The sequence below is a fragment of the Amyelois transitella genome, chromosome Z, assembly GCF_032362555.1.
Source record: "Amyelois transitella isolate CPQ chromosome Z, ilAmyTran1.1, whole genome shotgun sequence".
Taxonomy (NCBI): Eukaryota; Metazoa; Arthropoda; class Insecta; order Lepidoptera; family Pyralidae; genus Amyelois; species Amyelois transitella.
The window spans coordinates 12,071,910-12,086,180 of NC_083535.1; the positions used below are offsets into that span (position 1 = coordinate 12,071,910).

Below are 14,271 nucleotides of genomic sequence, written 5' to 3' on the forward strand. Positions count from 1 at the left end.
AAAACTAAAGCTAAAACTACATACAAAAAGAAAGAAAAAAGATACTTACAAACTAATTAATTTAAAACTAAAACTACTTATAAAAAGAAAGAAAAAAGATTTAGTTTTAAATTAATTAGTTTGTAAGTATCTTTTTTCTTTATTTTTATAAGTAGTTTTAGCTTTAGTTTTAATTTGATTTAATTATAATAGAACTGAGATTCAAATAAACTACATTATATCTGAAATGGGTTAATTTCACGTTAACCCCCGTATCAGATACTAGAGGCCGCCGCGACTTCGTCCGCATGGCAACTCCGGGATAAAAAGTAGCCTATATGTTATTCTGGGTCTTCAGCTACCTAAATACCAAATTTCATCGTAATCTGCTCAGTAGTTTTAGGGTGAAAGAGTAACAAACATCCATACTGACATACTCACAAACTTTCGCATTTATAATATTAGAAGGATTATGTAATTCTATAGTTCCAGCTGCCCTATCCTTGGAAGGTTCCCACCATCTATTCCCTTGCTGTAAAAGCATCAATTAGCAATACAATCAATGAAATGTAAAAAAAATCCCTCCTATTTTAATCATCGCATAAAAACAAACAAAAAAAATGCAATCAACAACATTTACCACGCGAATTAGTACTATCTACTGCTTAATTTAATAAAACAGGCATTCCACAAACTCAGCCAAACCATTCCCGACTTTACAACTCACGCAATAAGGATGCAACGAAAATGCAACAATTTCCGTTTTGATAACAGGATAACAGAGTATCAAGTTGTTTTACAACAACGATAGCGATCGCATACGATAGGCGATAATCGATAACAGTCGATAGCAATTACTAAGGGTTACTGTTCTATAATCTGTTATCGGTAAAACAATTTTACATGCGCCGCCGTCATAGAGTTCTGAATTTATAGAAGTGATAAGTGCTGGTGAATGAGACGTCGCAACTTATGGTTGTAATATCATCTGTTCATTTCATATGTTCATCAATCATTTGTTCTTTATAAATTAATGAATCTTAAGATATCTATACTTTTTCATATTACTTAAATGCCTGATAGTTCTATGAAACCAGCCAACCGTGGCCTCCAAGACTTGTGATTACTCTGGCTTTCCCGCAAGAGATAAAGACTTAATACGTAATAAATAAATAAATAATAAAAATATACGGGACAAATTACACAGATTGAGTTAGCCTCAAAGTAAGTTCGAAACTTGTGTTACGAGATACTAACTCAACGATACTATATTTTATAATAAATACTTATATAGATAAACATCCAAGACAAAGGCCAATCAGAGAAAGTTCATATTTTCTCATCATGCCCTGGCCGGGATTCGAACCCGGGACCCCCGGTGACACAGACAAGCGCACTACCGCTGCGCCACAGAGGCCGTCAATACGTGGGTGTCTATTGCAATGCTTGTATTCATTATTCCATCTCACCTTACTGATAGGGATGTCAAATATCAAATACATCAGTTGTGCAAACACACTATTTGCCGAACCGTCCTAAGCTAACAAAGCGTAACACAATTAAAGGAAAAATGTCCATTATGGGCAGAATCCCAAACTATTTGTACACTTAGCGGTTCGGGATCCAAGTGCGGAACTCGAGAACGGACAAGTTTTAACGAATTCGAAAATGGAATTGTGTCGACATATCCGAACGTCACAAGCCACCGGCCAATCACAGCGCGTTTGCTAAATACTGCAAGCAAAATTTCCGCGGATTGAAATATAAATACAACCAATCCTACTCAATGTCATCTGTCTCGTAATTCCTCAGGTAAACATCTAGCCAGGTAAACAAATAGTCTGGTGGAAGTTCTTCCCTATGTGACGGTCGAACTCGAATCATAGCACCCTATACAAAATAAAGAAAAAAATTGTTTGTCTTTATATTCAAGCGACACGCAAGAACTTCTGGGTGGATTACGATGAAACTTGATGGATAGATTGTGTATCAGGGAAAAATACTTTTCTCGCGGGATGTGCTTTTGACGAAAAATTTCGCTAGAAAAAGCTATTTGATTATAAATATTATAAATTTAGCATTTAGTATGACGTGCATTGAACAGTGTAGCGTTTTTTACGAGGCTTTCCAAAATTTCTGCGTGAATAGAAAACATATCGCTGTATGTACGAAAAAGGGCGCCTAGGGCAACCGAGTGAAGTCACGGGAAAAGTCTAATATAAAATAAAACAGTACTAAATGAAGGCAAAACAAGGGTCTCATACAATAATAACACGTTAGTGTTTTTATGACGTCATAAAACGGTTAGTGCATGTCGAGTTTATGAGTTCATTAATAACGTTTAGCAGTTATGACCCTTTCAGTGACAGTTTTAATTTATGTTCGCTTGAATAAATATGTATAGACAAAACCTTTATTTGCCTATATAATCACATACTTAAAATACAATTAAATGAGGGTAGATACATTTTAAAGAGGAAATTTACTGATTAAACATAAACATGCATGCTCTATGCGCTTTTGAACCACCGTTATTTTTTTTACACCGTTATAAGACAGATTTTCATCGGTCAGACAGAAGCTGCCTCGTGTATGTTACACGAGGCAGCTTCCGTCTGACCTCCACAAACTTTGCAGGGGAACCTTACTCTTATTGTTTCCTCACAATGTCTTTCCTTACCGCATCGGTGAGCACTCAAACTAATGTACAATACTCAGAATAGAGAAACACTCGGGTTAGAAGAAAAAATATATAATATTTGTTCGGTTTGTCGTCCACAGTTAGAACCTACAATCGAATTCAATTAATTCCTTTTATCGATTTATTTCAACGACCAATTTGTTTGAAACTCGATACCTACCACTCGGGTTTGATTAACGATTCTTATTGTCGTATTTAATTTCGCCCTTTCCTGAAAACAATGCTAGCGACACGCACAACCTAGAAGAATATAATTTATTTAATTCATAATATTTTTTACCAATTGACAACTAATTTTTATCCAATTTGAGCATCGATTGTCGAATCGGTAAGATGCCCGGTTAAAATGCACAGAAATGTGATGCGCAGAAAGGCACAGGTTCGATTCCCACCTCGACCATGTACCAATGACTCTCTTCAAAGTTATGGACATTATTTTGAATACTAACCGATGTTCTGACGATTAGTTCGTTATCGAGTTAGGCTCAAAGTGAAAAACTTCAGTTACAAGATGCTACATATTTTAAAATACTTATATAGAGAAACATCCAAGACCAATCAGAAATACTTCGTTTCTCATCAAGCCCTGGGCGGGATTCGAACCCGGGACCTCCGGTGTCACAGACAAGGGCACTATAGCTGAGCCGCAGAGGCCTTTAGCATCTAGACTTTCATTTCGAATCGATATTTTCGAACACTAAACAAACAACAAACCAACATACAAGCCATCAAGACATACTCGTATATCGTCAAGTTCACTATTTAATCCATTAAACACCTTTTCGTAAGTCGGTTATAACGAGCATCCATGTAAATGGAGCCTGTCCAATTTGTCTCGATACCGGCTGTAATGGCCTTTGATTAACAACACCCTTACTGCCGTATTTAATTAGAACGGAGGAAATTATTTTATCGGTTCTATTTTTGGGTATTTTTTCGCTTAAATGAAGACTTGGTTTGAAATCTGAATGTAAAATGATGAGACTGATTGTCTAATATATCAACGCTTGGTGCAAGGTGAACTAAGAGGTGAACTGAGAGGTAAACTGAGAGATGAACTGAGAGGTGGACTGAGAGGTGAACTGAGAGCTGAACTGAGAGGGGTACTGAGAGGTGTACTGAGAGGTGAATTGAGAGGTGAGCTGATAGGTGAACTAAGATGTGAACTAAGATGTGAACTAAGATGTGAACTAAGATGTGAACTAAGATGTGAACTAACAGGTGAACTGAGAGGTGAACTAAGAGAGGACTGAAGAACTCCTCTACTCTTGGCATTTTCCTTTTAGCCTTAGTTATGATTACATCTTCAACACTCTGGAGAGGAGTCGGCAGGCGTTTGACCATGCCTCCTGGGTCGGTTGAGTCAGATTTTACAGGAAGCGACTTTCATCTGACCTGCGTAACTTCTGCACGGGTTATAACTGCAATGGTTACAGTGAAAGTTAGGTACCTATAGAAAGTCTCATTCTTTATTCAACTAGCAAGTTTGTCATACTGAAAAACGAGTAGTACAAATTACCCTTATAATTCAGAATTCTGAAAACAGACCCTTGTAATAATTTAGAACGCTATGTAGTCTAAAACATACCACAAACACTGACACAACATTATAATTAAAATTTAGAAAGTTTGTATATTCCCTGTGAACCCAAAAGTGGGCGTGGAATATGCGTCACTTCAAAAGAAACATAAAGCCTACATCATAACTTTTGTGCTGAACATGAAAATAAATTAGTTATTCTAGACGGCTATCTAAGTTATTTGCTTAAAATTCTGACAAACAATTATTCAAACGTCCCAGTTGACTGATGAATAAGAAAAATTTCAATTATTAACGTTTAACAGAATATTTTGTTTAGTCAAAAATACAAGACAGGAACTCCCCAAGTCGTTCTACGAGTAGTTTCAAATCACGGGTATACAGGTTTCTCTTGAGTTGCGAGAGTATTAAATACCTATAAGCCTTTTCACTCATTTCGGTAATCGCTGCACCTAATAATTTATGTATTGTAGTTTTATGTATGTTTATACATACATACATTTAATCACGTCTATATCCCTTGCGGGGTAGACAGAGCCAGCAACCTTGAAAGGCTGACAGGCCACGTTCAGCTGTAGTTCAGCTTCTAGTATTAATTCCGCTAATTGTACTATACATGTGTGTGCAATGAAGTTTAAATAAATAAATTTATAGCATAATTTTAACAAGTGTTTATCATTTATAATCCTATGTGCTGTAACAGGCTTTCCTGCATATGGCAAATGCTATGAAGTCAGTGCATTCCGATATCAAATTACTGTTGTTATATAATAATTTATCAAGTTACTATTTGCATGTCTACATCAGGCTTGAATGTGTATGTTAAAAATAATCATTTTTCATACCACGTAGTTTTTTTTATTCGCAAATATTACATTATGATAATTTTTTTTCAAAATCACTAATCTTTTTTACATACATATGTGCACGTCTATATCCCTTGCGGGGAAGGCAGACCTAGCAATCTTTAAAAGACAGAAAAAACCACGCGCTCAGCTGTATGGTTTTATTGACCACAAGAAGAATCCCAAGTTTATAAGCCTATCTCTTTGTAGTATCCTTGTTTTTAAGGAAACTAAAAAGTTTATTTATATAAAACAAATAATTGGTTTGTAAAACTAAATATGTAGGTTTGAATAATTCATTTTGTTGTTAGTAAGTACTGTTAAACCGTGCCGTGCCGTGTGGTTTCTGGCACCAATACAAAAAAGAATAACACCACTCCATTTCTTTCCCATGAATGTTGTAAAAGGCGACTAAGGGATAGGCTTACAAACTTGGGATTCTTTTTTTAGGCGATGGGCTAGCAACCTCTCACTTTTGAATTTCAATTCTATCATTATGCCAAATAGCTGAACGTGGCCATCTTTACAAGACTGTTGGCTCTGTCTACTTCGCAAGGGATAAAGACGTGATAACATGTATGTATGTCTTGAAACTCCATTAGGCGTTGATTACTTCACATACTCCATACACAATTTCAATTGGCCCCAGGGAGCCATTTTTGTTTTTTTTTCATCCTTTATACTGCGACTAACGCATATAAGAGAGTCAGCCAGTTTTCCGAAATTGTTTTATTGTACCCAGTATAGGAGCTTTACTGGTCCGTTTGTTCCCTCGAATCTCCGGAACAAAGGAATGAAATTGGAATTTCGATGAGCGGTGGGGGTCGACAGAGTCCCCTCCAATTCGACTGCTTTGTGACGCTTTGATGGAGTCTGGTGAACTTTTATTTGCTTGTGATATATTTTTTTTAACACAAATTTTTTATATAAAAAATCGTGTTTATTTTATTTTCTAGTAATAATGTTCATATTCTAAACATTTGCACCTCTCAATTTTTACGAGTTATCTAATAATTATTCAATTTAATCCCAACTAATAAATGCGGAAGAAAGTTTATTCGTTAATTGTCCCTTCACGTGTCTTCTACTGAACCAATTTTCATGAAATTTAGTAGATAATATAATTAAGAGCCTGGAAAACTATATAATGTCACTTATTTTCCCAGTAAACACTAAATTTCCTGTGGGATTTGCGAAAAACCTGTACTCTTCTGTAGGTCTCGCTAAATTCGCGCGTGTAGATTGAGCTTAAAGCTAGCAATAGATAAATGAAATATAAGTCATTAACGTATTCTTTCTTTGTTTCAGATCTTCGTACTTCTTCGTTTTTTTCTTCTTACTTCTTGTCGTGTAGTGTATGTGTGTAAATACCCTTATAAACTATGTTTAGCGTTTCGTGTATGTATAATTATCTTAGTGTAAATATAATAGTGCGTTTGAACTATGTAAATTTGTAAATATATATCACAATGCCGTATCCGTAATGTATACATTGACTATACTAGAGATGTGACGAACTGAAAAAAAAAAATGTGGACTACGTTCTTTTTAGTGACTATATGACGTTGTGTCGTCAAAGACAATGGTGCGACAGAGACGCAAAGTGTTCCCCGCGGGATAGTGTTGTGCGTGCGCCGGCATAATGTCTATGCCTATAAAAAGATCGTTCAGCTCCGAGGGTGGGCCGTCTTCCAAAAGGGATTGGAAGATGCGGCTCAGCCTGAGGAGTCGAAGCGGCCATAGCGTCGTAAGTATACCATTTTTTTTTTTCTTTTTTTTTTTGGAATAACTATAATAGCAATAACGATATAGCGGTTTTGAACAAAAATTATGTAGGTAATCTCAATTCTATCGTCGAGCCAAGAAGCTGACCGTGCGCCTATCATTCTGTCTGATTGTTGGCTCTGTCTACCCCGCAAGGGATATAGATGCGACTATTGTATTAATACTATAACTATAAAAAATTATGTAATCTCAATTCTATCATCGAGCCAAGAAGCTGAGCGTGCGCCTATCATTCTGTCAAAGATTGTTGGCTCTGTTTATCCCGCATGGGATATAGACGCGACTATATGTAGTAAATATTCATAATATTAGTATGGATCTCTATAAGTGGCCTGACTTAAAAGCATGAGGATCATGTTAATTTTAAAAAAGTATGTTATACTGAAAAAAAAACCAAATATGTATATTTTAATGAATATAGACCATTTATCGAGGAAGATTATTATCTTGATCAAATTAAGGACGTCCTGGTAAAGGGTCAGGTCAAAAGTACCCGAAACCGCCGAGCTTACATGAAGAGAGTTATGAATGTGGATGAAGCAAAGGAAGTATGCAGGGATCGTGGCAAGTGGAAAGAGGTAGTCTCTGCCTACCCCTCCGGGAAAGAGGCGTGATTTTATGTATGTATGTATCGAGGAAGGCTTTAGGCTATATAACATCACGCTGCAACTATAAGGCGCAAAGAGATAATGGAAAATGTGAAAAATCTTTGAGGGCTTCAATGATGCCCGAAATAAACTATTCCACGCGGACGAAGTCGCTTGCACAGCTAGTGATTTCATAAACTATGCATCTTTCGACTGCCAACTAGATTTCATAGTTTTTCATAAACGTGAACATTGAACTGTTTAAATATTTCGACAGCTTATTTATTCTGGATTCACGGTTGGAGCATTGAATGTGATGGATCTAATTTTAGTCCAGAATTCTTGAGGTGAAGATTTTCGTGAACAATAGCTACTTTTTTTTTTCGTTTACATACATGCATACATACATATGGTCACGGCTATATCCCTTGCGGAGCAGACAGAGCCGACAGTCTTGAAAAGACTGAATGGCCACGTTCAGCTATTTGGCTTAACGACAGAATTGAGATCCAACTAGTGACAGGTTGCTAGCCCATCGTCTAAAAAAGAATCACAAGTTTGTAAGCCTATCCCTTAGTCGCTTTTTACGACATCCATGGGAAAGAGATGGAGTGGTCCTATTCTTTTTTGTATTGGTGCCGGGAGCCACACGGCACTTTTTTCATTTACCTACACAAGATATATAGGTAAGGTCACGTGCAGTTGTTTGGCTTTATTATAAAATTGAGTTTCAAATGTGACAGGTCGCTAGCCCATCGCGGTTACTTACGTGACGAAATGAGTCACGTCTATATCCCTTGCGGGGTAGTCAGAGCCAACAGTCTTGTAAAGTCTCATAGGCCACGTTCACCTGTTTGGCTTAATGGTAGAATTGAGATTAAAACAGTGACTGGTTGCTAGCCCATCGCCCAAAAGAAGAATCTTAAGTTTATAAGCCTATCCCTCAGTCGCTTTTTACGACATCCATGGAAATGAGACGGTGGTGACAATAAGGGATAGGCTTACCAACTTGGGATTCTTTTTTAGGCGATGGGCTAGCAACCGGTCACTACTCTAATCTCAATTCTATCATTTAGCCAAATAGCTGTACGTGGCCATTCAGTCTTTTCAAGACTGTTGGCTCTGTCTACCCCGCAAGGGATATAGACGTGACCATGTGTATGTGTGTGTGTGTGTATGTGTACTCAACATATAGTAGGCGGGACACGTGCTTAAAATGGAATGCCAGAGGAAAATTATTGAATTTTTTTATGATTAATTGACTGCGTTAGACTTAAATCTGCCTGGAAGTAAGCGTCGAGGTCCAAGCTCAAATAATACCTGTTCAGTCTTGCCTAACTTTTGGACTAAAATTTTTGTATGTATGTTTGTTACGCGTTAGCTCTTAAAGTTATTGACTTGATTTTGCTTAAATTTGATAAGCAGGTACCTACTTAGGGAACGTTTTCAATTTTTATTACTACAAAAGATGATCGATGATTTAATTTTCAACGAGGCATCACGTTTGTTTTGCAAGATATATCATGAAAATTAAAATAAAGAAATATGGAAGTTGAGGCCGAAAATAATAAAGTGTATTTGGTGAATCGTCTGGACTATCAGTACTAACCAAAATAACCGATAAGCTTACATGAAGAGACTGATGAATGTGAATGAAGCGTAAGAAGTTGTGGCGATATCTACATATATACGCCACAAATATAACGCCACAGCTATCAGTAAAAAAAACGAAAAACCTAAATCGCGCAAGCAAAGATTTCACGGATTGGATCATAAATACAACCTCCGACACAACACCGTCGCAGCCGCGGTTCCCCAGGCATAACATCTAGCCTGGCGGAAGATCTTCCCTTTGGTGGCGGTCGAGCCGAATCATCGCTCCCGCTACATTGGTGATCCCGACGTGATTGGTCGCAACCTTCTTCATCATCAACTCCAATCTTTACCATCAAAGTATGCATAAGATATGATTACTGATGCATGAGCAATATGAGAAAAGATTATCGCCCACAAGTTCTCTGCTTTTAACCCAATGGTAGACTGTTAGATGATGCTATTAACATTTATTCCGCCTATTGCACTTAAAAAATTGTAATGGTTACAATAAAGAAGAAATAAATATATTATAACACCAATAACCAGTAAATAATATTGAAAGATTAACTTCATATATGTTTATACGTACATAGTATTCCCTTGAGGATAGAAGTGAGATTGAAATAGTGACAGGTTGCTAGCCCATCGCCTAAAAAAGAATCCCAAGTTTGTAAGCCTATCTCTTAGTCGCCTTTAACGACATCCATGGGAAAGAGATGGAGTAGTCCTATTCTTTTTTGTATTGGTGCCGGGAAGCACACGGCAAATGTATGTTTATTTGTTACTTATTATGAGTGACACGACATGTAACCGAGTTTGTTTATGTAAATCCACTGATCTACGAAAATCAGTGGTCCTTTATCATAAACCCAACAAAAATAACACAGCAAACGCCACAAAAAGCAACTGATGCAAAAGAAACATAAAAATACGAGGGTAGGAAAATATGCGAGCGCGACCCTTATCAAGCCATGATTGTGAAATAGGTTAGGCAGCCCTGGTGACTGTGACGGCCCTAGATGGTTTTTAGGAACGGGTAGATATATTTACGGCGCCCCTTTGTATACCCTTTATTTTTTACATACATATAATCACGTCTATATCCCTTACGGGGTAGACAGAGGCAACAGTCTTGAAGAGACTGATGGGCCACGTTTTAATTTTTTACCCAACTGTGAAAATGTTTTTCTCGCGTCTCCGAATCGTAATCCTGTCAAATATGATGGAAATGTTAGAGTAATTGATGATTGTGATAATTTCCTGTGTCGACGATACATTTAGCTGTCTTACCACTTTTACAGTTTAATTTAATCCAAATTTAATGCTTAAGACTAACGTATTAAAGATATTATTAGTCTTACAAAAGGCGTTACATACGGATGGCTAAAATTTTAAGCAAGTTATGTCAATTTTATCTCAATAGCTAAGTTTATATATCTGCGGTTAAAATATGCCGTTGTATTAGTAAGAAAAACTGTAATATGTTGATGCCCAAAGTCGTTCATTTCGAGCTACGCTAGTGCCAGCGTGTTTTGCGTAGAGCCAGCCGACGTATTAGAAAATAAGATTTTGATATTGTTTTTTCGGGAAATTTACTTTATTTTAGGTTCTCCAGGCTTGCTTTAGTCAAAACCTACTTAAGAATTTAGGAGTCCTTACTTAGATAGAATACACATACTACGCCATTTACTTAATTGTGATGTTTTTCTGAAAGATAATAAATGTGAAGTGAAATATATATTATTAGAACTCGCGTATTTATTGTGCCTTTAAATACAGTTACAAATAAACAATTGTACTCAATTCCTGAAAATATTTATAATATTGTAGATACATACATATTATCGTCTATGTCTCTTGCGGGGCAGACAGAGCAGTCTTGAAAGACCGACAGGCCACGTTCAGCTGTAAGGCTGCTGTTCAGCTGTTATAATATTGTTTTGGTGTTCAAAAATCGTTAACCAGTTTTATTAATCAATCATAAATGCCTACTCGTATCACGTATTCATTCTGAGGTTGGACAGGGGTAAGTCACAAGTCAACTCAAAGGCCAAGCATAGCTAAATTTCAGTGATATGACAGTACTTTTTTCTTTAAATAATAATTTCTTCTTATATTTAACTCTTGTCGATGGAGTTAAGTGGTGCGTCTTCGGGCAAATTAATAATTTAACAGAGAAAATTTATCAATAGAGGAAAGTAAATTTATCTCATAAAAATACCTACTTATATCTATTACTACATAAATACTTTAACATACATACATACATACTTTAAGTAGGTAACATTTAAGATATAAATGTGTTACGTGTAAGAGATCTAGACGAATGTATCTTGATCAGATTAAGGACGTTATGGCAAAAGGTCAGGTCAAAAGTACCCGAAACCGCCGAAGTAGAATGAAGAGAGTTATGAATGTGGATGAACCGAGAGAAGTGTGCAGAGATAGTGACAAGTGGAAAGTTGTAGTCTCTGCCTACGCCTCTAAAGACGTGATGTATGTATGTTTAAGAGTGTTTGTTTAATGCATGAGTTCTGCTAAATGATATCTTTGTGCAACCTTAAAATCACAGGCTGATAAACAGAAGGGAAATATAAACACAATCAAAGAAGTTGTTTGAGAAGCTAATGTTTCTTTGTACTAGCTAATAGAATTTTAGATTAAGTATCTTAAATTATAATTGTTTTTAGTGGACAAAGGTTTTTGGGACAACAAGTCTTCGAATTATGGCGTATTCTCGTTATAGTATAGAAATATATTTTATTTCTAAATTTAATTTTGATGTTAGGCGTACTTGGAATCGTCGAATATTCATGAAAAGAGTGATGAGTGTGGAAGAAGCGGGAGAGGTCTGTAAGGATCGTAGCAAGTGGAAATCCATAGTATCTGCCTACCCCACTGAGAGATGATGGTATGTATGTACGTCCTTTTTTTCTTTTATTCAATTTAAATTTATCTCGTCTTTATCCTTTACGGTTTTATATGAATTTATCGCCAACTATAAAAAGCGACGAATTTACGTCGTCTACAAAAAGCGACACATTTAGCGCCACCTACAAAAGAATACCGGTTTTCGCGAATCCCACGGGAACTATAGTTTTACCGGGATGTAAGGTACCCTATTACCTTCTCCAGACCCTTAATTACATAGGTGATATTTCAAGAAGATTAAAGCTGTGCCGCTTTTTTTGCTCGACTTGGCTGGGACACTGCCGTGCCCCCAGATTCAGAAGATAACCCACGAAGAGGTACAAACAAACAAATAAACTTACTTTCGCATTTATTAGTAGTTGGGATTTTCCTGAAAACGTAACTTTTTTCTTACGAAAGTGGAAATTATGATTGATTGAGTACCATCACTCGCTATTAACTCAATTCTCGGCAGAATAGAGATTTCATATCCAGACAGACAACAGAAGAGATTATACGAATACAGAAATTAGTCTCTATTAGTTTCGAAGTAAAGCTCAAAGTTATATCTGAGGAGGTAGGACGAAGAAGTAAATTACAACCTATTATATATATTTAGCTGCTTATAAGCAAGCTAGGTTTATTCGTTTTGGAGTTAGTGCCAATAGGATACCCTGCCTCCATACTGTTCCACTCTACGATTTAGTTATATCGTGAGACGTTCACTTCAAATTTACATACTTTATTAACATCCATACATATAATCACGTACCCTTGCGGGGTAGACAGAGCCAACAGTTATGAAAAGACTGAAAGGCCATGTTGAGTTTTATGATAAAATTGAGATTTTTTAAAGTGTTTTGTGGCCATGTGCGTGCGCAATCTCTTTTCTGAGTATTTTACCAAGTAAGTTAATTTGCTAACTAATTCTGACGGTGATGAAATATATCGTGATAAAACGATGTAAGTTAGGTACCTCTGCAAACGTAGCGGAGGTCAGTCGGGTCAGAAGTCGCTTGGTGTAAAAACCTGACCTAATCTATCGAATCGTTAGTCGCCGTTTACGCCTACTCTAAAGTTGTAAGAACCATACGGTACATACTTCCTGATTATTTATATAGTTTTCCCTTTCGACCCGCCCGATTACTGGTATAAATATTCGGCCGCCGAGGTAACTCAGTTTCGCAATCAGTTGTGAAAAAGGAATTTTGAATGGCAACCGGTTGCGAAAGAAGAATTTTTTTTATTATCTTAGATTTTAAATTACATTTTTGATGAAATATGGTATATCAAAAAAAAAGAAACATCAAAATAAAAGTGTTTGTCAACGGGAGACATAGGCAGTGGATTGGTAAGCGACAAATGGCCGTATATTACATTGTTATCGTCAACGGAAGAGTAAGTTAAGCAAATTGGGAAAATTCCCGAATAAGCTACGTTCCCCACGTGTCTGTCTTTTCGAGAAAAAAAATAAATCATTATTTTTATAACAATAGAAAAATATGTAACAAAATAAATGTAAAAACAGAAACTCTTACTAGAAATTCTAAACTAATTTAATAAATGTGATTGTGTGTTTGTCTGTTAGTCTTCCAGTTGTAAACCACTGAACAAATTTTAATTTTTTCCATACATATAGTGTGGAGAACGAAGAAAGACACAAAGTTTTCATGCAGCCGCGTGTAATATCTAATAATAATTATGTTTCTTAAATCTTTCGTTTAGACTTATTAAAAAAAATATTTTTTATTATTACTTTATAAATTATTATATAAGATTACTGTTTTTTTAATACTTGGCTACTTTTCCGAACAGACCTGCATATAGCTAGTGAGAGAATATAACATAATATATTTAAATACAATTACATAAAATTCAAATTAACTCTATGTCCTCTTTTTATTAAAGCCTCATGGTGTCAATAAGGCGGAACATTTGCCCGCTACCTGAAAATGTTTATATTGGAATACTTTCAGATGTTGAATTGCCAAAAAAGTGCTCAGAGATTGTTGGTTTTACAAACTTTTATTAAAAATCACCGTTCTTTGATAACTTTTTTATGATTATGGACCGAAATATTGAACATTATAGGAACATTTTAACACAAGCCTCTTTAACAGGGATATCAATTAGGTTTATTTTATGAACGAACAAAAAAGAAGGTTATGAACGCTTTGGGAGTTAATAATTTACCGTAATTTTTCTAAAATCCCCATATAGATATGGTGCCCTATATTTAGTCGCATTTTACGACAATCGTCAAGACACCTACATGCCAAGTTTAACATTTCTAGATCTAGCAATTTGGGCTATGCGTTAATATGTGAG

General features: G+C 36.1%; 1 protein-coding gene across 1 annotated transcript in view; it reads left to right on the forward strand.

Moving 5' to 3' along the window:
- LOC106142307 (adenylate cyclase type 6) overlaps positions 1–14,271 on the forward strand; it is a 200,180-nt gene that overhangs the window by 55,559 nt on the left and 130,350 nt on the right. Inside the window, exon 3 of the mRNA XM_060953665.1 lies at positions 6,374–6,812. Within this exon, the coding sequence (XP_060809648.1) occupies positions 6,708–6,812 (105 nt within the window). The 5' untranslated portion in view covers positions 6,374–6,707. The remainder of the gene's footprint in view (positions 1–6,373; positions 6,813–14,271) is intronic.